The 26,332-nt window shown below is 36.6% G+C and overlaps 1 protein-coding gene across 1 annotated transcript in view; it reads right to left on the reverse strand.

The window, feature by feature from the left end:
• Positions 1-5,409: 5,409 nt before the first annotated feature.
• Positions 5,410-26,332, reverse strand: part of LOC128661324 (uncharacterized) — a 93,556-nt gene continuing 72,633 nt past the window's right edge. The window contains exons 6-7 of the mRNA XM_053715593.1: positions 10,477-10,580; positions 5,410-7,989 (exon numbers count right to left, since the gene is read on the reverse strand). Coding sequence (XP_053571568.1) covers positions 5,668-7,989; positions 10,477-10,580 — 2,426 coding nt within the window. The 3' untranslated portion in view covers positions 5,410-5,667. The remainder of the gene's footprint in view (positions 7,990-10,476; positions 10,581-26,332) is intronic.

Consider the following 26,332-nt stretch of genomic DNA (forward strand, 5'->3'; position numbering starts at 1 on the left):
ACCTTGCCCATTCCCCTACCATCCTCTTACCTGACTTTGTTGCAAAGAACAATAGACAACTATATTTGGAGGGGGAGGAGGAGCAGAATAAACAAGCAGACATTACACTTACCAAAATATCGGGGCGGACTGGGTCTTCCACAACTCCAATTATACCGTAGAGCGATATTCCTGCATCATATTATAGACTGGAGCCACAATTCTGCCCAGAAGGCCTGGGTCCACCTAGACAATCAAATATTCACCAAAGGAAGCACAGCCACATTGGCATGGTTAGAATCAGCCCCAAGGTGTTCATGACTCTCATAGGATGTCTCCTTGATCCTGTTTTTAAGCTATTTGAATAAACGCTACATTTTATTTTTACCCGCTGGTTTTCTCTCTCCTTGTTTATTGGTATATGGTTAGAACCACGCCACAGACCAGCCATATTGAAACACTACCTCATTGCTCATGAAACATTACGGGTATGGTACAGGGTGACCCTGATCACTAGTCATATCTCTTCGAGATATTCACCACTCACCCCTATTAGGGAACACCCAGCAATTCCGCTGACTCATGTCGGAATAGCCAGCAGACACCCATACTGCCTGAGAGAGGGGGTTCTCGGCTTTGCACTGGAGGAGGGCAATATAGCACCACTGACATCACTACAGAGGTGGGACAAGGTCCTTTTTTCAACGTGCTTCTCGCGTTCGCAAATTAAACACTTTATTACAACACATAAATATAAAAGCGACATGAACAGAGACTTGACTCCTTTCGAACACCTGTGCATACAACAGACACCTCCCTGTCATACAATATAACTTCTCTATAAATTGCTACTGGTGGTTGATGAGGAAACACTACCATCCTATGCTAAGGCATGGGACAGGGAGATGGTGACGGACACACCTATTTCTGAGTGGAGGAGGGCATTTCAGATTGCAGCTAAGGCATCGTCTTCCGCTGTAATTCAGGAAATGCATTTTAAACTACTTAGCAGGTGGTACCTTACCCCAGCTCGGTTATACAAGTCTTACCCACTCATCCCCAAGTCATGTTGGAGAGGGTGTGGACAGGAAGGGACGATGCACCATATTTGGTGGACCTGTCCAGTTATAGCTGCTTATTGGGAGAGCGTTTTTACCGCAATGTCAAAAATTATAGGAGTGAACTTGGCTCCGCGAATGGGCACGTTGTTACTTCTACACATCTCAAAGATACAAAATAAAGTCTCAAAATCTCTCCTTTTGATGATGATAAATGGAGCCAAGAAACTCATTCCGGTACGTTGGAGGTCAATAACTCCCCCTACAATAACTGACTGGTACACATTTAGATGGATGAACTCCTCTCATTGGAGAGATATCATTACATGAAAACAGATAAGCTGGACATGCACTGCCTCATGTTGGATATAGATTCTCACACAACATAGACACAGCAGACCATGACGCAACAGACCATACCAGAGACAAGACAGTTAATCGGGACTCACGGAGTGTCGCCCCTCCCCAAACATCCTGATATTCACAAATTACCTGGTGAAGATAGTCCACCTTGTACTTGGGCCCTTGTATATTACCTATTAATAGCTTAGGTTACCCATTGTTTTCCTTACTCACCCCCACCTTCCACTCCCCTTTTCCTTCCCTCCCTCCCTTTCCCCCCCTCCTCTTTATTCTTTTCTCCCTTTCCGCTATCTACTCTATTCTATTAACTATCTTTAATTCTTTATTCTCACTTCTTGATATGCATCTAAGGAAGTTTTTTTTTTTCCATTTTTGCTAATCCATGCAATCATTTTTTTTAGAAACTGTTGATCTTGTATTTTTTGTCTGTTATAAATAGTATTTGATGGTCATTACTGTATCTTTGGACCATATGTCTTAATCTTTCTCACGAAATGCAAATGACAAAATTATTGCCTGATAATTAGGAGAGTCCTTCTGTTCAATGGACTACACCCTTACTTGCCAACTGGAAGTCAGGAAGATACTCTGTATAATTGTTTGATGCATGGCTTTTATTTTTTCTATGTTGTAAATTTTGAAACTTTCAATAAAAATTATGACATAATTTTTTTTTTTATAGCAATGTCATACAGAGTTGCAAACACTGCTGCACAGAGTGCTAAAGATACGTGCACGCTCCTCAGCTTATATCAGCCTACCTATGTTTACTCTTTAATAAAGGATACCAATAAAACAAAAAAATACATAAATAAATTAGAAAGTTAGGTAAAATTGCATGCTCTAACTGAATTATCAGCGTTGAACTTTGAGTGTCAGGTTTGCCTTCTGTCTTTAATGATGTATTCCTAATTATTCTGTGATATTGTATTTTTACTTAAACAAAAAAAATGCTGGTCTGGAATCTAATATTCTTTTATTTTGTTGTAAAAATGTTGTATATTAATATATAGTGAAAAGGAGCATTACATAATAAATGCAAACAATCGGCTAGATTACGAGTTTTGCGGTATCAGTGAAAAAGCAGTGTCAAGGCTTTTTTTCACTACCGCTGGTATTACGAGTCTTGCAGGTTTAGCTGCACCGCACACTTTGTTGGCCGTAATGCAACTTAACTACAGCAGCTTTCAAAAAGTCCTTTTTCAATGAGACTTCCATAGCGCCGGTATTATGAGTCTGCCTGGGAGGCCAAAAAGTGAGCGGTACAGCCTATAACTACAAGATCGATACCGTAAACTGAAAGTCAGTAGTTATGAGTTTTACGCTACAAAGCTGTACCATAAAACTCATAACTAAAGTGCTAAAAAGTACACTAACACCCATAAACGACCTATTAACCCCTAAACCAAGGCCCTCCCGCATCGCAAACACTGAAATAAAATTATTAACCCCTAATCTGCCGCTCCGGACATTGCCGCCACTAGAATAAACATATTAACCCCTAAACCGCCACACTCCCGCATCGCAAACACTAGTTAAACATTATTAACCCCTATTCTTCTGCCCCCAACATTGCCGCCACTATACTAAAGTTATTAACCCCTAAACCGAACCCTAAGTCTAACCCTAACACCCACTAACTTTAATGTAATTAAAATAAATCTAAATAAAACCTACTATTAATAACTAAATAATACCTATTTAAAACTAAATACTTACCTATAAAATAAACCCTAAGCTAGCTACAATATAACTAATAGTTACATTGTATCTACTTTAGGTTTTATTTTTATTTCACAGGTAAGTTTGTATTTATTTTAACTAAGTAGAATAGTTACTAAATAGTTATTAACTATTTACCAACTACCTAGCTAAAATAAATACAAATTTACCTGTAAAATAAAGCCTAACCTGAGTTACACTAACACCTAACACTAAAATTACATAAATTACATAAATTAAATACAATTAACTAAATAAAAAAATAAAAAACACTAAATTACACAAAATAAAAAAAGAAATTATCAGATATTTAAACTAATTACACCTAATCTAATAGCCCTATCAAAATAAAAAAAGCCCCCCAAAATAAAAAAAACCTAGCCTAAACTAAACTAAACTACCACAGGTAAGTTTGTATTTATTTTAACTAAGTAGAATAGTTACTAAATAGTTATTAACTATTTACTAACTACCTAGCTAAAATAAATACAAATTTACCTGTAAAATAAAGCCTAACCTGAGTTACACTAACACCTAACACTAAAATTACATAAATTACATAAATTAAATACAATTAACTAAATAAAAAAATAAAAAACACTAAATTACACAAAATAAAAAAAGAAATTATCAGATATTTAAACTAATTACACCTAATCTAATAGCCCTATCAAAATAAAAAAAGCCCCCCAAAATAAAAAAAAACCTAGCCTAAACTACCACAGGTAAGTTTGTATTTATTTTAACTAAGTAGAATAGTTACTAAATAGTTAACTATTTACTAACTACCTAGCTAAAATAAATACAAATTTACCTGTAAAATAAAACCTAACCTGAGTTACACTAACACTACACTTAAATAAATTACATAAATTAAATACAATTAACTAAATAAAAAATAAAAAAAAACACTAAATTACACAAAATAAAAAAAGAAATGATCAGATATTTAAAATAATTACACCAAATCTAATAGCACTATCAAAATAAAAAAGGCCCCCCAAAATAAAAAAGACCCTAGCCTAAACTAAACTACCAATAGCCCTTAAAAGGGCCTTGCCCCAAAGAAATACAAACAACCCCCCAACTGTAAAACCCACCACCCACACAACCAACCCCCCAAATAAAATCCTAACTAAAAAACCTAAGCTCCCCATTGCCCTGAAAATGGCATTTGGATGGGCATTGCCCTTAAAAGGGCATTTAGCTCTTTTTCAGCCCAAATCCTAATCTAAAAATAAAACCCACCCAATAAAGCCTTAAAAAAGCCCAACACTAACCCCCGAAGATCCACTTACAGTTTTTGAAGACCCGACATCCATCCTCAACGAAGCTGGCAGAAGTCCTCAACGAAGCGGCAGAAGTCTTTATCCAAACGGGCAGAAGTCTTCATCCAGACAGCATCTTCTATCTTCATCCATCCGGCACAGAGCAGATCCATCTTCAAGACATCCGGCACGGAGCATCCACTTTAATCGACGTCTTCTTGAACAATGAATTCTCCTTTAAATGATGTCATCCAAGATGGCATCCCTTAGAATTCTATCAGCCAATTGGAATTTATCAGCCAATCGGAATTAACGGTGAAAAAATCCTATTGGCTGATTGCCAATAGGATTGAGCTTGCATTCTATTAGCTGTTCCAATCAGCGATGTCGGGGGCGGCAGATTAGGGGTTAATAAGTATAATGTAGGTGTCGGGGGTGTCAGATTAGGGGTTAATAAGTGTACTGTAGGTGTCGGCGATGTCTGGGGCGGCAGATTAGGGGTGTTTAGACTCGGGGGTTTATGTTAGGGTGTTAGGTGTAAACATAAAAATGTATTTACCCATAGGAATCAATGGGGCTGCGTTATGGAGCTTTACGCTCCTTTATTGCAGGTGTTAGGCTTTTTTTCAGCCGGCTCTCCCCATTGATGTCTATGGGGAAATCGTGCATGAGCACGTAAAACCAGCTTACCGCAGCGCTGGTATTGGAGTGCGGTATGGAGCTCAATTTTGCTCTACGCTCACTTCTTTCCTGCAAACGCCGGGTTTTTGCAAATCTGTAATACCAGCACTGTAGGTAAGTGAGTGGTGACAATAACTTGCAAGTTAGTACCGAGCAGCTCTTACCGCAAAACTCGTAATCTAACCGATTGTGTAACTTATGCTGTATCCAATCAACATTATTCTACCTTAACTAATACAGATCCACCTCCTAAGTGACATCATCCTCTTATTTAAACATGCTCTCATTTCATTACATTGCTTGATCAATCAATCAATCTGTTTGTGTTACTGATATTGTGTCTTATTATATAAAATCAGTTTCCCCTCAGTAATTCCTCTGGTATATAACATGTACAATGCTAAGCATATATTGCTATAAGAAAAGGTTTATCCATATGATGTGCACATTAAATATATCTCCCAGATGACAATCATTGTAGTGGCTTTTGTAACTGGGAATTAGAAACTATTGTTTACAGTAGGATCCTTTCTTGACTCTTCTATTTAGAGAGTTTGTTCTCTTTAGGATGCTTTAAATAAATGTTTCTACCCTGTTTATAAAGTTTCTTTGTGTGTAAATATTTGGTGATTTGTGATACCTAACTTGCATAGAAACCTTTTTCCAGCTTCTAAACACGGTAAAGGTTTTTCTTTTGTGTGACTCCTTTCATGAGATTTCAGATGACTCTTATGTGTAAAACATTTCCCACACTCTGCACATGTAAAAGGTTTTTCCCCTGTGTGACTCCTTTCATGAGTTTTCAGACTACTCTTTAGTGTAAATCCATTTCCACACTCTGCACATGTAAAAGGTTTTTCCCCTGTGTGAATAACCTGGTGTCTTCGGAAAGCTGACTTGTCTGCAAACATTTTCCCACATTCTGTGCAAACGAAAGGTTTTTCTCCTGTGTGAATCCTTTTGTGGGTTGATAGATGGAACTTTTGTGAAAACTGTACTCCACACTCTGTACATGTGAAAGGCTTTTCTCCTGTGTGAATCATTTCATGATTTTTCAGACTAATTATTTGTGTAAAACATTTTCCACACTCTGTACATGTGAACGGCTTTTCTCCTGTGTGAATCCTTTCATGATTTTTCAGACTAATTAGTTGTGTAAAACTTTTTCCACACTCTGTACATGTGAAAGGCTTTTCTCCTGTGTGAATCCTTTTGTGGGTTAATAGATGGGACTTTTGTGAAAACTGTACTCCACACTCTGTACATGTGAAAGGCTTTTCTCCTGTGTGAATCATTTCATGATTTTTCAGACTAATTATTTGTGTAAAACATTTTCCACACTCTGTACATGTGAACGGCTTTTCTCCTGTGTGAATCCTTTCATGATTTTTCAGACTAATTAGTTGTGTAAAACTTTTTCCACACTCTGTACATGTGAAAGGCTTTTCTCCTGTGTGAATCCTTTCATGAGATTTCAGACCACTCTTTGGTGTAAAACTTTTTCCACACTCTGTACATGTGAATGGCTTTTTTTCTGTGTGACTCCTTTCATGAGTTTTCAGATGGCTCTTATGTGTAAAACATTTTCCGCACTCTTTACATGTGAGAGATTTATCTCCTGTGTGAATTCTTTCATGAGTTTTCAGACTACTCTTTAGTGTAAATCCATTTCCACACTCTGCACATGTAAAAGGTTTTTCCCCTGTGTGAATAACCTGGTGTCTTCGGAAAGCTGACTTGTCTGCAAACATTTTCCCACATTCTGTACAAACGAAAGGTTTTTCTCCTGTGTGAATCCTTTTGTGAGTTAAGAGATAGGACTTTTGTGAAAACTGTACTCCACACTCTGTACATGTGAAAGGCTTTTCTCCTGTGTGAATCATTTCATGAGTTTTCAGACTAATTATTTGTGTAAAACATTTTCCACACTCTGTACATGTGAACGGCTTTTCTCCTGTGTGAATCCTTTTGTGGGTTAATAGATGGGACTTTTGTGAAAACTGTACTCCACACTCTGTACATGTGAAAGGCTTTTCTCCTGTGTGAATCCTTTCATGATTTTTCAGAATAATTAGTTGTGTAAAACTTTTTCCACACTCTGTACATGTGAAAGGCTTTTCTCCTGTGTGAATCCTTTCATGAGATTTCAGACCACTCTTTAGTGTAAAACTTTTTCCACATTCTGTACATGTGAACGGCTTTTCTCCTGTGTGACGCCTTTCATGAGTTTTCAGACTAATTATTTGTGTAAAACATTTTCCACACTCTTTACATGTGAAAGGCTTTTCTCCTGTGTGAATCCTCTCATGAATTTTCAGTTTACACTTTTGTGTAAAACTTTTCCCACATTCTGTACATGTAAAATGTTTTTCTCCTGTGTGAATCCTTTTGTGGGTTAAGAGATGGGATTTTCGTGATAACTGGACTCCACACTCTGTACAACTGAATGGTTTCTCCCCTGTGTGGGTCCTCTCATGAGCTATAAGACTTGTCATTTGTATAAAACATTTGCTGCACTCTGTACATTTGTGAGGCTTCTCACCAGTGTGGATTTTGTGGTGTTTTAAGAGATTTGACTTCAATTTGAAGATTTTCCCACATTCTGTACATTTTAATGGTTTCTCCTTTGTATGAATCATTTGGTTAGACTGTAGACTTTTACCTTCTTTAAAATGATTTGAGAGCTCTGGGATAATCATTTCACTAGATAAGGCATAAATGTTGTCCTCTTGTTTGATGACTAAATTACTGTCTGTACATAATGACTGCTGCCCAGTTCCTGACAATTCACCATCTCCTTTAAATATCTGCTGTAAATTCCCCAATGTTTGTGAATAGTCATTAGTATCTAAGACTTTTTGAGTTTGTGGTATCAAACTGATGCTTCCTCTAGTGAAGGATGGATATGAACTATTCAAGTGTTTGTCTCCATAAAAAGAAAAGGAAAAAAGAGAATTAGACTGTTTATTCTAAATAATATAATCCATTTTATTAAAAAAAACATATTATTAATTTATACTCAATAAAATGTATCTTGTTTTGTGTTTTTAAATGTATTTGCCTGTAAATCACAAATTTTAATAAAATGGAAGACAAAGAAAACAAATTTGTCTATTTCATAATAAACTAGATCATTTATGATAAAAAGTTATAGGTCCACATTAAATAAGGTGCAAGCAGCTAATGTTCTTGGCTAGGGAACAAGTACATCTGTATTCTGGGCAACATAGGTGTCTACTACCAACCTCATTTAACGTTGCACAAGCAAATGCACATAAAAGCCTGCCCGCTCTTGCTCAACCAGTTGGGTGAGAACATGATGTCTTAATCATCACAGACTAATAATCAGAGTGATATTTTATGAGAGGCTAAGGAGTAGTGATCTTATGATACTTCTCAGATTGTGATTGCGGTTGTTTGATTTATATAAACAACTGAAAACTGTATTACTTTTAATAATACTCACTGTAAAACTAAGCACACAAATCAGTGGCAGTTCTGGAGTGGGGAACACTTATTGGGGAGGTGTGGGTGATCCACACATGGGAACAAGGTAGGCATAAGTGTAGTTATGGGTGTCCATGAGCGAGGTCAGGGCAGGGGAAGGTGGAGTTGAAGGGGTTCTGAGTACTGAACCAGGTCTGGGGGTGAGGTTAGGCAGTTAATGGACATGATCTGTCTAAAAAGAATAGAGACGGGAGTAGGATTTTGACCCTCCTCTCCAGCCTAATGGGGGTTGCTCCTTCCCTAGAACCCTCACTGACACAACTGTTATTAAAAGATGCAGATATAAATATAATAGTTTATATTTGTTTAATGAGTGATCTATTCTATTTTCCCTGTAATTAAAGTCAGCATAATATCTATTTTACTCACCTAACACATATGAGTTCATGCTGATAACAGGCTCCAATGTCTGTGCTCAGGAAGAAGGTTCCCTTATTCACTCCAGTTACATCAATACCTGATATCTCTCAGTGCTCTGGTCGTGTCTGTAAAAAGTATATTAAATGGTTTAGACAGATAATAATAACTAATGGTTCTGATTAACTGTACGTATGGTATAATTAAAGGCACACATAACAATTCATGTGATACAGATCAGCTGATTAGGTTATTACATATGTGCTGTTGATTCACCACAAGCATTTAGTACAGTTAAAGGGACAGTCTACACCAGAATTTTTATTGTTTTAAAAGATAGATAATCCCTTTATTACCCATACAATATAAGCTCAGGAGTAGACAATCTATTTATGAGTATGACATACCACAACCTTACAAATATATTATTATTATGTTTTTTCTAACATTTAAATTAAAGAGCAGCACTTAGACATGAACAATATTTTCTCCAGAAAAGAAATGTTGAAGAAGAGTTGTTCAAATGTAAGTTAAATCTAATACTACAGTATTGGCATTATACTGCCTATTAATCCTCTCTGTCAGACATTTTGTAATTGTCATGTGCTCCACCCCCAGTCCTTTAAATTCTCTTGGTCTGTACCGAGTTGTCTTAAATCACACAACTAGAGGGTATGTGAGAGATAGGCACTAAAATGTTTATTTTCAATTGTTATCTATGACAGAGATAAAAAAGGAAACCTTTGTGTTTACATAGAGTGATAACATAATTAGATATGTTCTCTAGCAAGCTCAGCCAATTTAAAAGGATAATAAAATACAGAACAAAATTAACAAATGCATACTAACAATGAGTTGAATTGAAATACCGGAAGGGGCGGAGACACGTGAGATAGCAGCGTGTTGCGACTCTGTTGGGAAAGAGTCAAGCCGCAAGAACCAGCAAGCAGCAGATCCAGTCCTTGGGGCCATTCTTTTCTTTTGCCGGCCCACGGATACTAGAGTTCCTATACTGGGACTCATCTGCTCGATACACGGTCTATACCTCAGGTGTATGGAGGCTCGTCACCTGGGCCTACTGAGCAACATCGGATGCGACGCCGGAGGTGGGCGTGCGCTCACTGTTACCACAGCACTTTGGAGCTGTACCTAGCCTGCAAGAGCCATGACGATAGAGATACTGAGGTGATCGTCCGCACAGCGTTTACATAACGCAACAAGCCACTTACCGAGAGGAATCCCCCCCGCGTGTTTGTTGACTCTGGTAAGGAAACCAGAGAGGGGAGCCAGTACACCGGTCAAGAGAGATAAGCGCAGTTTGGACACTGATCTCAGCGAGACTGCTGCCTCACGAATCTATAAGCTACGCATAAGGTACTGTTATTGTTTACTAAGAGAGGCCTTGAGATGGGCACAAATCTGTGACTACAAGTGTGTTGGAGTATAAGTGAGAGTCATCCCAGTAAAGGGTAAAGGAGGAAAAAGATGGCCTAAAGCCCGGTACAAGTATATTGCATAGGCTCAGTTGCGCTCCCTATTACCCAGCTATCAACCTTGGGAGCAACTACGGGCACTGATTGACTGGCTAATAACAACTGAGACTGTGCCTGAAAAGGTTCTTTTGTTTTTCTTGTGTTTGCCTTTCCTTTACAGGGACAATAACATTTTGAAAAATCATAATATTGAAGGAATTGCCTAAATCAGAAATGTGACATTTTCTTGCTCCCACTGTCCTCCGCTTATCAGTGGTGTTCTTACATAGTACATGCCTGCGCATTCTTATGTACAGAATGTCACTTGTGGTGAACTGCTCGTGCACTCTGATGTGAATAGTGACTTACAATTAATATGGTATAATAGGTGCAAGGTTTGATTCTAAACAGTAATACGTCTGGTACTTAGATATTTTTGCTTGTTACAAAAAAAGATAGATCTACTATCAATAATTGTAAGCACGTTAATTTGAAATATTTCCACTGCCAGATACATGAGATTGCATATTGTATACAGCTATACCCTCTTAATATTCTCTCCTGCTTTCCTTTAAACGGGAAAGGGTTTTTCTATTAGTTGTACTAGAACAAATATTGACTATATATAGCAATGATGTTAAGGGTATTTTAATAAGGTAAATGTATGACTATAAATAACAAGACACCCTACACCCATTCTTTACTTCATGATATAGTGTATATAAAATGGAAAGACTACGCAAAAGGGTTAATGTATACTGCTCTATACAGATTTACTAATATTAGTCAAAGCACGTTAGACTGATACTACTCAGGGTTAGCTTCTTGAACTGGTACATTGTATATACCCACAATCCATTGCCTACAAGGACTAACTGATTATCTGGTTGATTGTTTCAACGGGAAAACATATTACATTTAAAAGGGGACCCTTTTTACCCCTTAATCCTTCTGTGCTTTCATCTCTTCTTTTTTTTATCTTCTTTCTTTCTTTTGCCAAATAGTTTGAAAATAATAAGAGTCTCACTTAAGTTATAGGTCTATCTAAGTAGACAAACTTACTCCTGTAAAAGAATTTGCACAATCTTCAGGTAAGCTTCTGTAACCTGTTAGAATTACTATATAGTTTTGAAACACAACCCAATCACACAAAAATAAATTTAAAAAAAAAAAATTAAAAAAAAATAAAAAAAATATTTGTAACACCCACATTGTTGATAACACATTCAAATAGATAATATAAACACATGTTTTTTTCTTTTTAAAAAGGAAAAAAATGAAAAAAAATCCTTTTCCTTGTCTTTTTCACTGCATCCTTTTCACTTCTTTGCACTCCTTCTCTCCCCCTTCTCTTCTACATGGAGAGGTTTATTACCAATTATAAAGCACAACCATCAAACATGCCGGCCAAAACAAGAGATAAAAAAAAAAATAGAACTAGTATGGATAATATAGTAAATACTCCACTAATAGGTACAATTACAGATGCCCCTAATTCTGAATCACAAGACATAGTGAAGCAGATAGCTGAACTTATGCTACCACAGTTTGAACAAATTAAGATAGACATAAGTAATCTAACCGTAGAAATTAAATAATTCACAATGAGGCTAAACGAGGCAGAACAACGCATCTCCGACTTGGAAGATGCGAACATAGTACAACATCAAACATTGAAGGATCAAGGTGCATATATAGCAAATTTACAAAATAAACTAAATGATCTAGAAGATTGTGCCCGCAGGAATAATGTGAGATTCCTGGGGATACCAGAGACAAATGTGAACCAAGATCTAGACAAGCTTATTTCAATGATAATTCCACAGGAACTAGGAATAGCAACTAACGTGTTGCCTTTCGTAGTTGAAAGAGTACACAGCATAGGCCCATTAAAAACATTACCGGACGGAACAATTAAGAGTAGACCAATTATAGCTAGGTTTCTTAACTTTCAAGACAAGGTAAAGTTAATGCAACAATATAGACAGAAGGCCCCATTTTCAATGGAAGGCAAATCTATTCTAATGTTCCAAGATTACTCAATAGAGACTTCACTAAAACGCAGAGAAATAACGCCTCTATGTACAAAGCTAATTCAGGCAGGGATAAAAGCCACGGTCATATACCCTGCTAAAATTAAAATCTTGACAGATGGCGAAAATAAGATTCTTCACACACCTGAGGAAGTTAGAGAGTATGCAAAATTGAAAGCCATTCTACTTTGAGAGCGTGGTAGATAAAATGACTGTGCTAGATAATTTTAAATCCTTAGATCATGTTGTCTTTGGAATATGTTCCAGTGAAAGAATTTGATGATGCCCAAATACTTTTTCTTTTTTGCAGGGTCTTGTGTACCCTATTGTGTTTTTTGTTTTTTTTTGTGTTCCCTGCCCTCCCCCATCCCTCCCTCCTCTCTCCCCCCTGCGCCATCTGGCTTTTATGGGTTTTAAATATGCAAGAGTTGAGTTGGGATGATACCCTATTTTATAGCTAAATGATTAATTCTATTAATTTTGCTTCATGGAATGTAGGGGGTATTACATCACCACAAAAACGCAAAAAGATACTAGCGCAATTAAAAAGACATAAAATAGACGTCGCGTTCCTACAAGAAACACATCTAAATGACATTGAGCTGAGTAAACTTAAATGTGATTGGGTGGGAGAAGTCGTAGGCACACCATGTGCAAATAGGAAAAAGGGGGTGACATTTCTGTTTCATAAAAAGCTTCAATATAAAATTATAGGAAAAGAGCTAGATCCAGAAGAAAGATACCTCATTATACAACTGGAGATATCAGGTATCAGACTAATTGTGTAACATCTATGGCCCTAATAAAGTAGATAGAGTTTTCTGGGCAAATTTGCAGACCAAGTTAATTTCTATTGCTACAGATAACCTGATTATTGCAGGGGATTTTAATCTAGTCAGGTACCCCACCCTGGATAGATTGAGACCATCACTAAATAGGAACAGCAAACAGGAAATTAATATTTACAAGAACTTTTGTAATCCACTATGTCTTAAAGATATTTGGCGGGTGCAAAACCCAGACACGAGAAAATATACGTGTGAATCATACTCACATCGCACAATGTCTAGGATAGATTATTTCCTAATAAGTGAAAAATTGTTAAAATTAGAAATGAATAGATAGAGATAAAAACGGAAACTTTATGGGAGACTTTTAAAGCGGTGATAAGAGGCGAAATCAAAGCATATTTGATAGCCCTAAAATGCAAATACACGGCTAGAGATACTGAGTTGGCTTCACAATTGCGCAATGCATATAATTCATATATTAGCGAACCTTCTAGGGTGTTATGGGTAACCTATCAAAGAGCTAAAAAAGAAAGAGAGCTATTTCTAACACAGAAAGATGCACAAGATCATCTTAAAAAGAGGCTTTTTTTTATAGGCATGGAGGGAAAGCTGGTAAATTTCTTGCAAACATAACTAAACTACAAAAAAAGAGAGTCACAATTGGTTCTATCAAGACCCCAACAGGGCGAATCACAAATATTAAAGAAATCCAAAATCACATCTCCTTATATTTCCAAGGAAGTTTATGCTGAAACAACAGCTAATATACAAGCGAAAAAGAAATTCTGGAGGGAAGTACAGGTCCCAAGACTTGAGTGGGCTAGTTTAGACGAATTAAACTCTCCTATTACAGTTATTGAAGTAATAAATGCCATTAAAAAATTGTCAACAAACAAAGCCGCAGGGCCAGATCAGCTCCCTGCAGAGCTATATAAAATTCTCGCTGAAGACATTGCCCCATTGCTAACATCCCTGTTTAATCAATATTATATTGAAAATACTAAATGCTCAAAATACTTTGCTGCATCTTTAGTCGTTTTGATTCTTAAAAAAAATAAAAATCCAGAAGAAGTAGGGTCGTATAGACCGATCTCGTTGCTAAATAGCGACTATAAAATATTGATGTCTATAATAGTTCATAGAATTAAACAACTTATTGGCCTAATAATACATAAAGATCAAGTCGGCTTCATGCCAGGAAGAAGCTGTACACGCAATCTTCGTAAATTACAATTAATACTTAATCTTTTTCAAAAGCAACCAGATAAGAGAGGTGTCAAATTAGGACCAGATGCTGCTATAGTCTCAATCGATGCGGAGAAGGCCTTCGACTCCATCATTTGGGACCATCTTTTTACAGCATTACAAAAGTATGGAGTCGAGGGCCCTTTTCTTCATTTCACTTCTCTAATATATAAGTCGGCTACAGCTGCCGTTATTGTAAATGATACCCCGTCAAAATACTTTACTATACATAAGGGGGTTAAGACAGGGATGCCCATTGTCCCCCTATCTATTTAACCTGGCCCTAGAACCCCTGGCCATACAACTTAGGAAAGAATTGGACGGGATTAGGATAGGCAAAAGGAGAATAACAATATTATTATATGCTGACGATTTGCTAGTATTAACTTCCAACACTAAAAAAAATGTCCCAGTTTTAATACAAATACTGCAAGACTTCGGTGCCTTTACAGGCTATAAAATCAATTCTTCAAAGTCAGAAATTTACTGGTTACATAAAAATAAGAAATCTGTGCAATCCTTCCCTTTCAAGGAAGCAAAATATTTTTTTGTGTATTTAGGTATTAAATTGTCGACCAACTTCAGAGAGTGGTATGATCTTAATTACCCCCTTCTTGAAAATAAAACATGATCTGGAAAAATGGGCAAAATTTAAACTTACCCTAACTGGTAAAATAAACTTAATAAAAATGCTATTGTTCCCTAAACTATTATACTTAATGCAAAACTTACCAATCTTGATAAAAAAACAGGACCTTAAGGCATTTAAACAAGCCTGCATACAATTTTTATGGGGTAAGAAAAGAAGGGCAATAGCATATAAAAAGCTCTCATTATTCAGAAGAGAGGGAGGTTTCGCATTCCCAGACATAGAGATTTATAATGTAAGTTGTATTGGGAAGATAGCTCTGGATTGGCTAACGGGAGCGGACTATTATGCAGACTTACACACTGAAGAAACCTTGTCATATCCATACTCGCTTACCGCTTTACTGCACACTCCCTTTGACAAATGCCCACATAAGATTAAAGGACTCCCTGTTATACAGATGGTGATAAAAACATGGCAAAGGATACTCAAACAATTAGACATGGCAGTGTCATACTCCAAATACCTACCTATCCAAGGTAATCCTAATTTTACACCAGGAATAAACTCAAAGATTTTTTAAAATTGGGCATCGAAAGGGCTTATTAAGGTTTCACAACTAATAGATAGTGATTTAAGGGTATGTAAATCTTTTGCCCAAATCCAACAAGAATTTGAGATAATAAATAAGGAATTTTATGCATTCCTACAATGTCGACATTACTTACAAGGCATACTGCAGAATAGTGTAGAAATAGAGACCTGGGACAAAATAGAACCTGCCATAATTCTTTTCCGGGCAGGGAAGTACAGTATTTCAACTTTATATAAACTTATTAATAACATTTTCGGGCAGAATAACTTGCAAAGACTAGCAGACACATGGCAGACTACAGTAGAGCAAATTCAAGCAAGTTTTAATCTGGCTGATAGAACTACAATTGCCACTTCCTGGAGAGAATCACATTCAAAAATTATAAATAGAACATACATTACTCCACAGGTAAAGGCCAGATGGGATAAAACTTCAACAGGCTGTCAGAAATGTAAAACTATAAACGCAGACCTAGAGCATTGCTTCTGGAGTTGTAGAAAAATTAAAAAATGTTGATATTACAGTTCAAGGATAAGCATATCTTTTTCTTAATAGGTCAAGAGGAATCTTTATATAAAAACACTCGCCAACTAAATATGCTAATCATCACGGGAAGACTTTTGATACTAAAATACTGGAAAGCGCAGAAAGCCCCAAGCTTGAAGGAATTTATACAAAAACTTAAAAACCAACTGGTACTAGAACAAATGGACACTTCAATAGACTCAGACTATAAAATTAAGCTATTTTTCCATAAATGGTAAAATATTATTACTAGCTTCCCTATAGAAATTCAAAAACAAATAATTTCCCCTTTTAGGGGTACTATCTATATGGAAACAGCCATCGCTTATGGTGATTATGACCTCATGTAGTTGGTTGGTGTAGGGGTGTTTGAGAGGAGATGGGGGGCCATGTCACTTGCTTTTTTTTTTTGTTCGTCTTATTTTTATTAATCAAGAAAGCCACCATTTGGCATGACAATTAACTTATGTCCCTCTTTTCCTTTTTTTTTATATATAGCCTTGTTTGTACAGAGGTATATTTTATATTCTGCCAATAGTAAAGCTGAAGTATTAATTTGTTTAATTTGTATAACCTGTATAATATTGACAGAATACTGCTTGTTAGTATTTTTTTTTCTTCTTTTCTTCTCAAATTAATGGAATTGTATGTTGAAATGGCTAATAAATATATATTTAAAAAAAAACAATGCAATGCAATAAAACATACTATGAATTTCTAAAGAGCAGTAGTTTTTTTCTGATATTTTGTTCTGCTCCTGTATCATGTGACAGCGATCAGTAGAAGCTGGTACCACATAACCTGTATTTTAAAAGAATTTGTACAATTTGATAATGGAAATAAATTAGAAAGAACCAAAAGCTATTTTAGATATAAAAATAAACCCAAATGTGAATTTTCCCATTTGCGCTAGCTGGTGATTGGTGCACACATTTGTCTCTTGTGATTGGCTGACTAGATGTGTTCAGCTAACTCTCAGCAGTGCATTGATGCTACTTCAGCAAATTATATCAAGGGGATTAAGTGCATTTGATAATAAAAGTAAATTGAAAAGTTGTTTACAATTGTGTGTTCTGACTCCTGAAAGAAAGAGATTGGGTTTTGTGTCCCTTTAAGTCTGTGATCATGTGACATAAACAGCAGCAGCTGAAGGTGCAGAATACACTTACTAAGGTCTTTACTAACAACAAGAATCAGTCACAGATCAGTGGGATAAACAGGTGCAGCTAATAGAAATAAGAAATGTATTATAAAATAACCTCATTAGAAATAAAATAATATGCAGATCACAAGATATTTATGATTAGATCAGTAAATGTGATGAGACTGATACAACAGGGCCATAAGCTGAGTGATATTTATTACTGGAGCAAATAGCAGCTTCAGACTAATATTAAATGAAAATGGTTTATCTGGGCTCTACAGTTAATTATAAACCTATAGGGAAATACCGGATTCTGGTTGGCTGATACTTAAAGGGACATGAAACCCATTTTTTTTCTTTCCTGATTTAGGTAGAACATACAATTTTAAAAAAACTTTCCAGTTTATGTCTATTATCGAATTTGATTCATTCGCTTGGTATCATTTGTTGAAGAAGCAGTAATGCACTCCTGGTTTCTAACTGAACACATGGGTGAGCCAATGGCAAACATTTTTTATAGATTATATATATATATATATATATATATATATATAACAATTTGAAAAAGAAAAGGAGAAATTGGAGCCAGGGTGCCAGTGCAATTCAAGGTTTATTCATGCAGGTAGAAGACAAGAGGTACAGCTCCTTCTCTCTGACGCATTTCGCGCATGTGTACATGCGCTTCCTCAGAGATGATTACCTGTAGTCACAGGTGAGCCTAAATAGATTGTGTTAGCCAAATTAACTCTAGTTGAAGATCGAGTGGAGGTTGGGCTTAGGTGTGACATACAGGGATATTTACAAATACCAAAATACTATACTATACTGTAATACTATAATAGAATGGTCGATTAATTTTCCAAAACACATAATGGTTGTCACCAATATTATATTATATACACAATTCTACTACATTGACTAGCTAATCATTGCTAGTAATGGTGCGTGTGATGTGATATTAGATTTATGATGGTAGATATAAAAAAATAATGATAAATTGATAGACAAAAACATAAGTAAGAGAAAGATGGTAAAAGGAAAAAGAATGGATCTTAAGAATAACTAAAGATAAGTGTGTTACTACAGTGTAATATCTAAGGATGAGTCTATTTAAAAAGATAAGTGCTACTGTGTGCACGTTCTTAAAAACCATCTAATTTGTATTATGTGGGGTATATTGAGAATACTCATTGTTGTATGAGGAAACCCCACATGGATACTAATAGGCTAGTTGAACTTTCATATGTTTATCTCTTAGTTGTTGCTTATGTACAAAGAGTACAATATGGTCAGGGATGTAGTTGAATAATTTAAAACTTTACAGGTTATTAGTGGCTATAAAAAGAACCACTAGAAGAGTACATCTATAGCACTCAAGAGCTATATTTAGATATGTTGTTATTTGTTACTTATTATAGAGACTTAGTTATTGATTTGTATTCAGATCTCTAAGGTGACAGAGTCAAAATATCTTAATATAAAACTTAACTTTTATTGTTTGAACACTACTAAAAATATGCGGGAAAGAAATTTAATTAAAAACACATGCAATAATTTGGCTTCTTATTAAGATAATATATTGGGTTATAGATTACAAAATTGTTCAGAGAGTAAAATTAGTTGATCACAAGTTTTGGATAGCTTAAAGGGACAGTAAACCTTAAAAATAATGTTAAATAATTCTGCACATAGTGCAGAATTATATAACATTATATTAGCGCAAACATTATAAAACAAAATTTCCCCTTTGAATTTTTTTTAAAAACTGCTGTTTTACAGACCCGCTCTCTGATCTTCTGAGCGGGTCTGTTTTTTTCAAACAGCGCATCGGGCCAGCTGTATAGTCACAGCCCGGCCCGACCGTGTCATAGCACTAAGTGCAGCTCGCTCCTGCTCCTAGTTAAACATCAGTCTTTTATTTCTTTGTTCGTATATATACTAAATGGTTTGTGGTAGTAGTATGCTTTATTTATTTTAGCAATAATTTGTAATCTGCTGCTTTTCAGGTCATATGTTGTAATATGCTTTATTTATTTTGACAGTAGCTGTTAAGAGAATCATTTGTTGAACATCGGACCATGTTTCTTTAGTAGCGGTACCTGATATTTCGCCATTTGGCTATAAATCCTTTGTTAAACATCAGCCTTTATTTCCTTGTTCATATATATACTGTCAGTCGTATAGAACCAGTCCAGGATTGGACCTAACTGCTAGCGTGAAAAGATAAACACACGCTAGCACGATGAGAGGAAACCAGGACGTGACCCACTCAGGAATAACAATGAACAGGTTAACTTGTAGAAAAAGAAAATATGAGTACTCACAGATGCAGGTCTTCGGATTGGAGTTTTAAAACAGGCAAAGGATAAGGCAGTTGAGTGATCAAATGAAGCAGTGAACAATTTCCCTTAATCAAGTACAAGGATGAGGCAGCAGAGTGGTCAAGCAAAGCAATGGTCTGTGTCCCTTTAATCAGATACAAGGATGAGGCAGCAGAGTGGTCAGGCAAAGCAATGGTCAGTGTCCCTTTAATCAGATACAAGGATGAGGCAGCAGAGTGGTCAGGCAAAGCAATGGTCAGTGTCCCTTTAATCAGATACCAGGTACTCACAAGCCGGTATGCAGCAGCAAGAAAACAACAACAAACGGGCACCGGAGCGATGTCCCGCTGAGGCTTTTAAAGCCTGATGACGAAGGGGACGGAAACAGGAAGGCCGCGTCACATTGCTAAGCAACGTGATGCTTAGTGACAGTAAGAAATCCGGGAGCCGCAGAGACATGGCGATGATCGGATCTGATCATGACATATACTAAGTGGTTTGCGATAGTACAGGGAGTGCAGAATTATTAGGCAAATGAGTATTTTGACCACATCATCCTCTTTATGCATGTTGTCTTACTCCAAGCTGTATAGGCTCGAAAGCCTACTACCAATTAAGCATATTAGGTGATGTGCATCTCTGTAATCAGAAGGGGTGTGGTCTAATGACATCAACACCCTATATCAGGTGTGCATAATTATTAGGCAACTTCCTTTCCTTTGGCAAAATGGGTCAAAAGAAGGACTTGACAGGCTCAGAAAAGTCAAAAATAGTGAGATATCTTGCAGAGGGATGCAGCACTCTTAAAATTGCAAAGCTTCTGAAGCGTGATCATCGAACAATCAAGCGTTTCATTCAAAATAGTCAACAGGGTCGCAAGAAGCGTGTGGAAAAACCAAGGCGCAAAATAACTGCCCATGAACTGAGAAAAGTCAAGCGTGCAGCTGCAGAGATGCCACTTGCCACCAGTTTGGCCATATTTCAGAGCTGCAACATCACTGGAGTGCCCAAAAGCACAAGGTGTGCAATACTCAGAGACATGGCCAAGGTAAGAAAGGCTGAAAGACGACCACCACTGAACAAGACACACAAGCTGAAACGTCAAGACTGGGCCAAGAAATATCTCAAGACTGATTTTTCTAAGGTTTTATGGACTGATGAAATGAGAGTGAGTCTTGATGGGCCAGATGGATGGGCCCGTGGCTGGATTGGTAAAGGGCAGAGAGCTCCAGTCCGACTCAGACGCCAGCAAGGTGGAGGTGGAGTACTGGTTTGGGCTGGTATCATCAAAGATGAGCTTGTGGGGCCTTTTCGGGTTGAGGATGGAGTCAAGCTCAACTCCCAGTCCTACTGCCAGTTTCTGGAAGACACCTTCTTCAAGCAGTGGTACAGGAAGAAGTCTGCATCCTTCAAGAAAAACATGATTTTCATGCAGGACAATGCTCCATCACACGCGTCCAAGTATTCCACAGCGTGGCTGGCAAGAAAGGGTATAAAAGAAGAAAATCTAAAGACATGGCCTCCTTGTTCACCTGATCTGAACCCCATTGAGAACCTGTGGTCCATCATCAAATGTGAGATTTACAAGGAGGGAAAACAGTACACCTCTCTGAACAGTGTCTGGGAGGCTGTGGTTGCTGCTGCACGCAATGTTGATGGTGAACAGATCAAAACACTGACAGAATCCATGGATTGCAGGCTTTTGAGTGTCCTTGCAAAGAAAGGTGGCTATATTGGTCACTGATTTGTTTTTGTTTTGTTTTTGAATGTCAGAAATGTATATTTGTGAATGTTGAGATGTTATATTGGTTTCACTGGTAAAAATAAATAATTGAAATGGGTATATATTTGTTTTTTGTTAAGTTGCCTAATAATTATGCACAGTAATAGTCACCTGCACACACAGATATCCCCCTAAAATAGCTATAACTAAAAACAAACTAAAAACTACTTCCAAAACTATTCAGCTTTGATATTAATGAGTTTTTTGGGTTCATTGAGAACATGGTTGTTGTTCAATAATAAAATTAATCCTCAAAAATACAACTTGCCTAATAATTCTGCACTCCCTGTAGTATGCTTTGTTTGTTTTAGCAATAATTTATAGTCTTCTGCTTTCTGCTATTAGCAAATTGTTAGTTTTCACTAGCAGTATAGTGTTATACATTAAAAGTGTTTTATCTGGTTAAATGAATTTTGTACATAAGATTTTGCATGGTAGTATGTAATCATTCACTTGGTATTATGTTTATTTAGAGAATAATTATGCATAATAAGCTGTTTTTTTAACATACTATTGGCTAGATTAAGTCTTTAGTTAGCCTTAAAAAACAGCGTTGAGAGGTCCCAACGCTGCTTTTTAACGCCCGCTGGTATTACGAGTCTGGCAGGTACAGGTGTACCGCTCACTTTTTTTCCACGACTCGAGCTTACCGCAAATTCCCTTACGTCAATTGCGTATCCTATCTTTTTAATGGGATTTGCCTAACGCCGGTATATTACGAGTCTTGGAAGAAGTGAGCGGTACAGCCTCTCCTGTCAAGACTCCTACCGCATTTAAAAGTCAGTAGTTAAGAGTTTTATGGGCTAACGCCGTAACATATAACTCTTAACTAAAGTGTTAAAAAGTACACTAACACCCATAAACTACCTATTAACCCCTAAACCGAGCCCCCCCCCACATCGCAAACACTTAAATAAATTTTTTAACCCCTAATCTGCCGACTGGACATCGCCACCATTTTAATAAATATATTAACCCCTAAACCACTGCACTCCCGCCTCACAAACACTAGTTACATTTTATTAACCCCTAATCTGCCGTCCCTAACATCACCAACACCTACCTACATTTATTAACCCCTATCTGCCGACCCCAACGTCGCCGCAACTATATTAAATGTATTAACCCCTAAATCTAAGTCTAACCCTAACAACCCCCTAACTTAAATATAATTTAAATAAAATGAAATAAAATTACTACAATTAAATAAATTAATCCTATTTAAAACTAAATACTTACCTGTAAAATAAAACCTAAGCTAGCTACAATATAACTAATAGTTACATTTGTATCTATCTTAGGGTTTATATTTATTTTACAGGCAACATTGTATTTATTTTAACTAGGTACAATAGTTATTAAATAGTTATTAACTATATAATAACTACCTAGTTAAAATAAAGACAAATATACATGTAAAATAAATCTTAACCTAAATTACAATTACACCTAACACTACACTATCATTACATCAATTACCTAAACTAACTACAATTAAATACAATTAAATTAAATAAACTAAAGTACAAAAAAACAAACACTAAATTACAGAAAATAAAAAAATAATTACAAGAATTTTAAACTAATTACACCTAATCTAATCCCCCTAATAAAATAAAAAAGCCCCCCAAAATAATAAAAATCCCTACCCTATACTAAATTACAAATAGCCCTTAAAAGGCCTTTTTGCGGGGCATTGCCCCAAAGTAATCAGCTCTTTTACCTGTAAAAAAAAAAAGACAATACCCCCCTAACATTAAAACCCACCACCCACACACCCAACCCTACTCTAAAACCCACCCAATCCCCCCTTAATAAAACCTAACACTAACCCCTTGAAGATCACCCTACCTTGAGCCGTCTTCACCCAGCCGGGCACAAGTGGTCCTCCATAGGGGCAGAAGTCTTCATCCGATCCAGGCAGAAGAGGACCTCCAGACAGGCAGAAGTCTTCATCCAGGCGGCATCTTCTATCTTTATCCATCCGGAGCGGAGCGGGTCCATCCTGAAGCCAGCCGACTCGGAGCATCCTCTTCTTCCGACGACTCCCGATGAATGAAGGTACCTTTAAATGACGTCATCCAAGATGGCGTCCCTTGAATTCCGATTGGCTGATAGGATTCTATCAGCCAATCGGAATTAAGGTAGAAAAAATCCTATTGGCTGATTGGATCAGCCAATAGGATTGAAGTTCAATCCTTTTGGCTGATTGGATCAGTCAATAGGATTGAGCTCGCATTCTATTGGCTGTTCCAATCAGCCAATAGTATGCAAGCTCAATTCTATTGGCTGATTGCATCAGCCAATAGGATTTTTACTACCTTAATTCCGATTGGCTGATAGAATCCTATCAGCCAATCGGAATTCAAGGGACGCCATCTTGGATGACGTCATTTAAAGGAACCTTCATTCGTCGGAGGAAACAAACTGTTTATTTAAATGTCAGAGATTTTTCTGTTGTGTCCTAAAATATCTCAGGATACAGCATTATATTATGTTTTTATTGATGGAAATGGTTATTTTAACAGAACTTAGTTGTAAACAGATGTATAATATTAACAAGTTATTAGATATATGTGAGATACAATGCTGAGTACTTCAATACTAATAATTTGACCCTTTTATTGTTTGTACACTTAGTGCCAGATTACAAGTGGAGCGCTAAATATCACTTTCATGACAGCAATATTTAGGCTCCACTGTGTAAAACGAGTGCACAAGAGCTGGTTTCCATAGTTTTCAATGGGAGCCTCGTTCTCATGCTGTCAGAGATGGTATGCAGCGAAGTAGTAAGTAGCGCAGTGATGGCATCATATTTTTATAGATTTATGTATATGACTATATACATATATATTTATGTGTTAATATGTGTTTATAGAAGTGGTCCTCCAGATGGGCAGAAGTCTTCATCCAGACGGCATCTTCTATCTTCATCCTTCTGACGCGGAGCGGCTCCATCTTCAAGACATCCGGCGTGGAGTATCTTCTTTCCACGGCTCTTCAAGAATTAATTCTGCTTTAAATGACGTCATAAAAGATGGCGCCCCTTGAATTCCGATTGGCTGATAGAATTCAGTCAATCGGAATTAAAGGTGAAAAAATCCTATTGGCTGATGCAATCAGCCAATAGGATTAAGTTTCAATCCTATTGGCTGATCCAATACTGGATCCAGGAAAACCCATGAATTTTTAAATTTGGGGGTCAATATCAGGAGTGACGGTGGAATTATTTGGGAGAGAAGGACAAGGACATTCAGCACAAAGTTTACTACAAATTTCTTGCAATAAGGGGTGCCTTAAATAAAAATCTATATATTCTGTAACACCTGAGGAGGGAAATCACTCCGAGGATATGGGATGCTTAACCTCCTAAGGTTTAAAATCTAGGTTTACCAAGGGGGTTGACAAAAACTATTTCAGAATCATTAACACAGAAAAAGATATTTTGCATCTTTTAAATTTAATAAAATGATTAAAATCAGAATAATCTGAATCATCAACAGATGATTGCAACATCTCATATTTATATTCATCTGAAAAATCCTCCTCACCACAAGAGGGGGAAGCATTCTCAGAGAGAGTTTGAAAATTTTTTGATGCTCGCCATTTTAAACCAGTTCTTTTAGAATTAGCATCAGTAAAAGTACCTCCTGAGTTGTGACTCTCAACATGGCTCAGCCCTAGTAAGTCTGAGCAGGGTTGATAAGATCATGTAAAACAATACAAGGGTTGCAAACAAAATAGCAGTGACAACCCTTTGTCTACTCAGTAACAAGTTCCAATTGGCTCCTATACATAAGGCAAACTAAGAGGGGGGGGGTTGGCCATTAGAAAACTAAGTGTTAATCTGTTTGGAAAGTGTATTCACTAGGCCTGTGTGTTAGATTAGTGCAACACCACACACGTCTCATGAAAATAAAATGTTCTTTATACTTTTAAGCAGGACTGATAATGTGCACTTTGGGGGCTTCTGATAAGTTTCAGGGTATTGTAGCGATGCCTTGATATTGAGGCATTGAGGGGGATATTAGCAAGTAAAATGATCTGGGAGGGGGTAGGGTAGTAGGGGAATGAGGGGTGCAACTGCACTATAGAAAAAAGTTTATATAAAAAAAATATATATATATATATATATATATATATATATATATATATATATATATATAAAAAGCGGAGGGTTAGAGAGCTGTTTGGGGGGGGGGGGCCGGGAGGTTAGGGGGATACTACCATGCAGAAAAAAATCCTTCACTGGCACAAAGAGAAGAACAGTGTGTATAAACCCTTCACTAGCACAGAGAGCAGCACAGTGTGTATTTTTTTTTTTTTTTTTTTATAATTATTTATTGACCAATTCAACATTCCATTCCATTGATAAGAAAAAAAATAAAGCAAAATAAGAACATCAGGAGTCCCTAGTACAGTCGATACACTTACTCTTAGTATCACAACACACTTTTTGTCATCACAGTTTTATACATAGATTTAAACAAAACACACTGCTCCAGGCATTTGTGAATGTGTATCTAATTACATTAATGAGAGAAGGAAGATACTTCTGTGAAATCAATAATTGTTACTAAAACCTTATTTGCATGTTGAAATTGGAAATTTTCTTATATCATAAAAATAAAATACAACCAAAAACAAGTCAAAACAAGACAAAACAAAACAACACGAGACAAAAAAATAAATAATAAAAAAAAAATAATAATTCTCCGAACCCCTCCATCTCCCGTCCCCACACCGACCCCCAATGGCTGACTACTCAGGATATTCATTATTCGCTATAGCTTGTTCCATATATATTGTACCCCTAAAAGGTGCAATTATCTGTCTCTGCATGTTTTCTGGTATATCAACAATTACACTTTTCCACTTGCAAAAAAATTTCTTGACTTG

The sequence above is a fragment of the Bombina bombina genome, chromosome 5 (assembly GCF_027579735.1).
Source record: "Bombina bombina isolate aBomBom1 chromosome 5, aBomBom1.pri, whole genome shotgun sequence".
Classification (NCBI taxonomy): domain Eukaryota; kingdom Metazoa; phylum Chordata; class Amphibia; order Anura; family Bombinatoridae; genus Bombina; species Bombina bombina.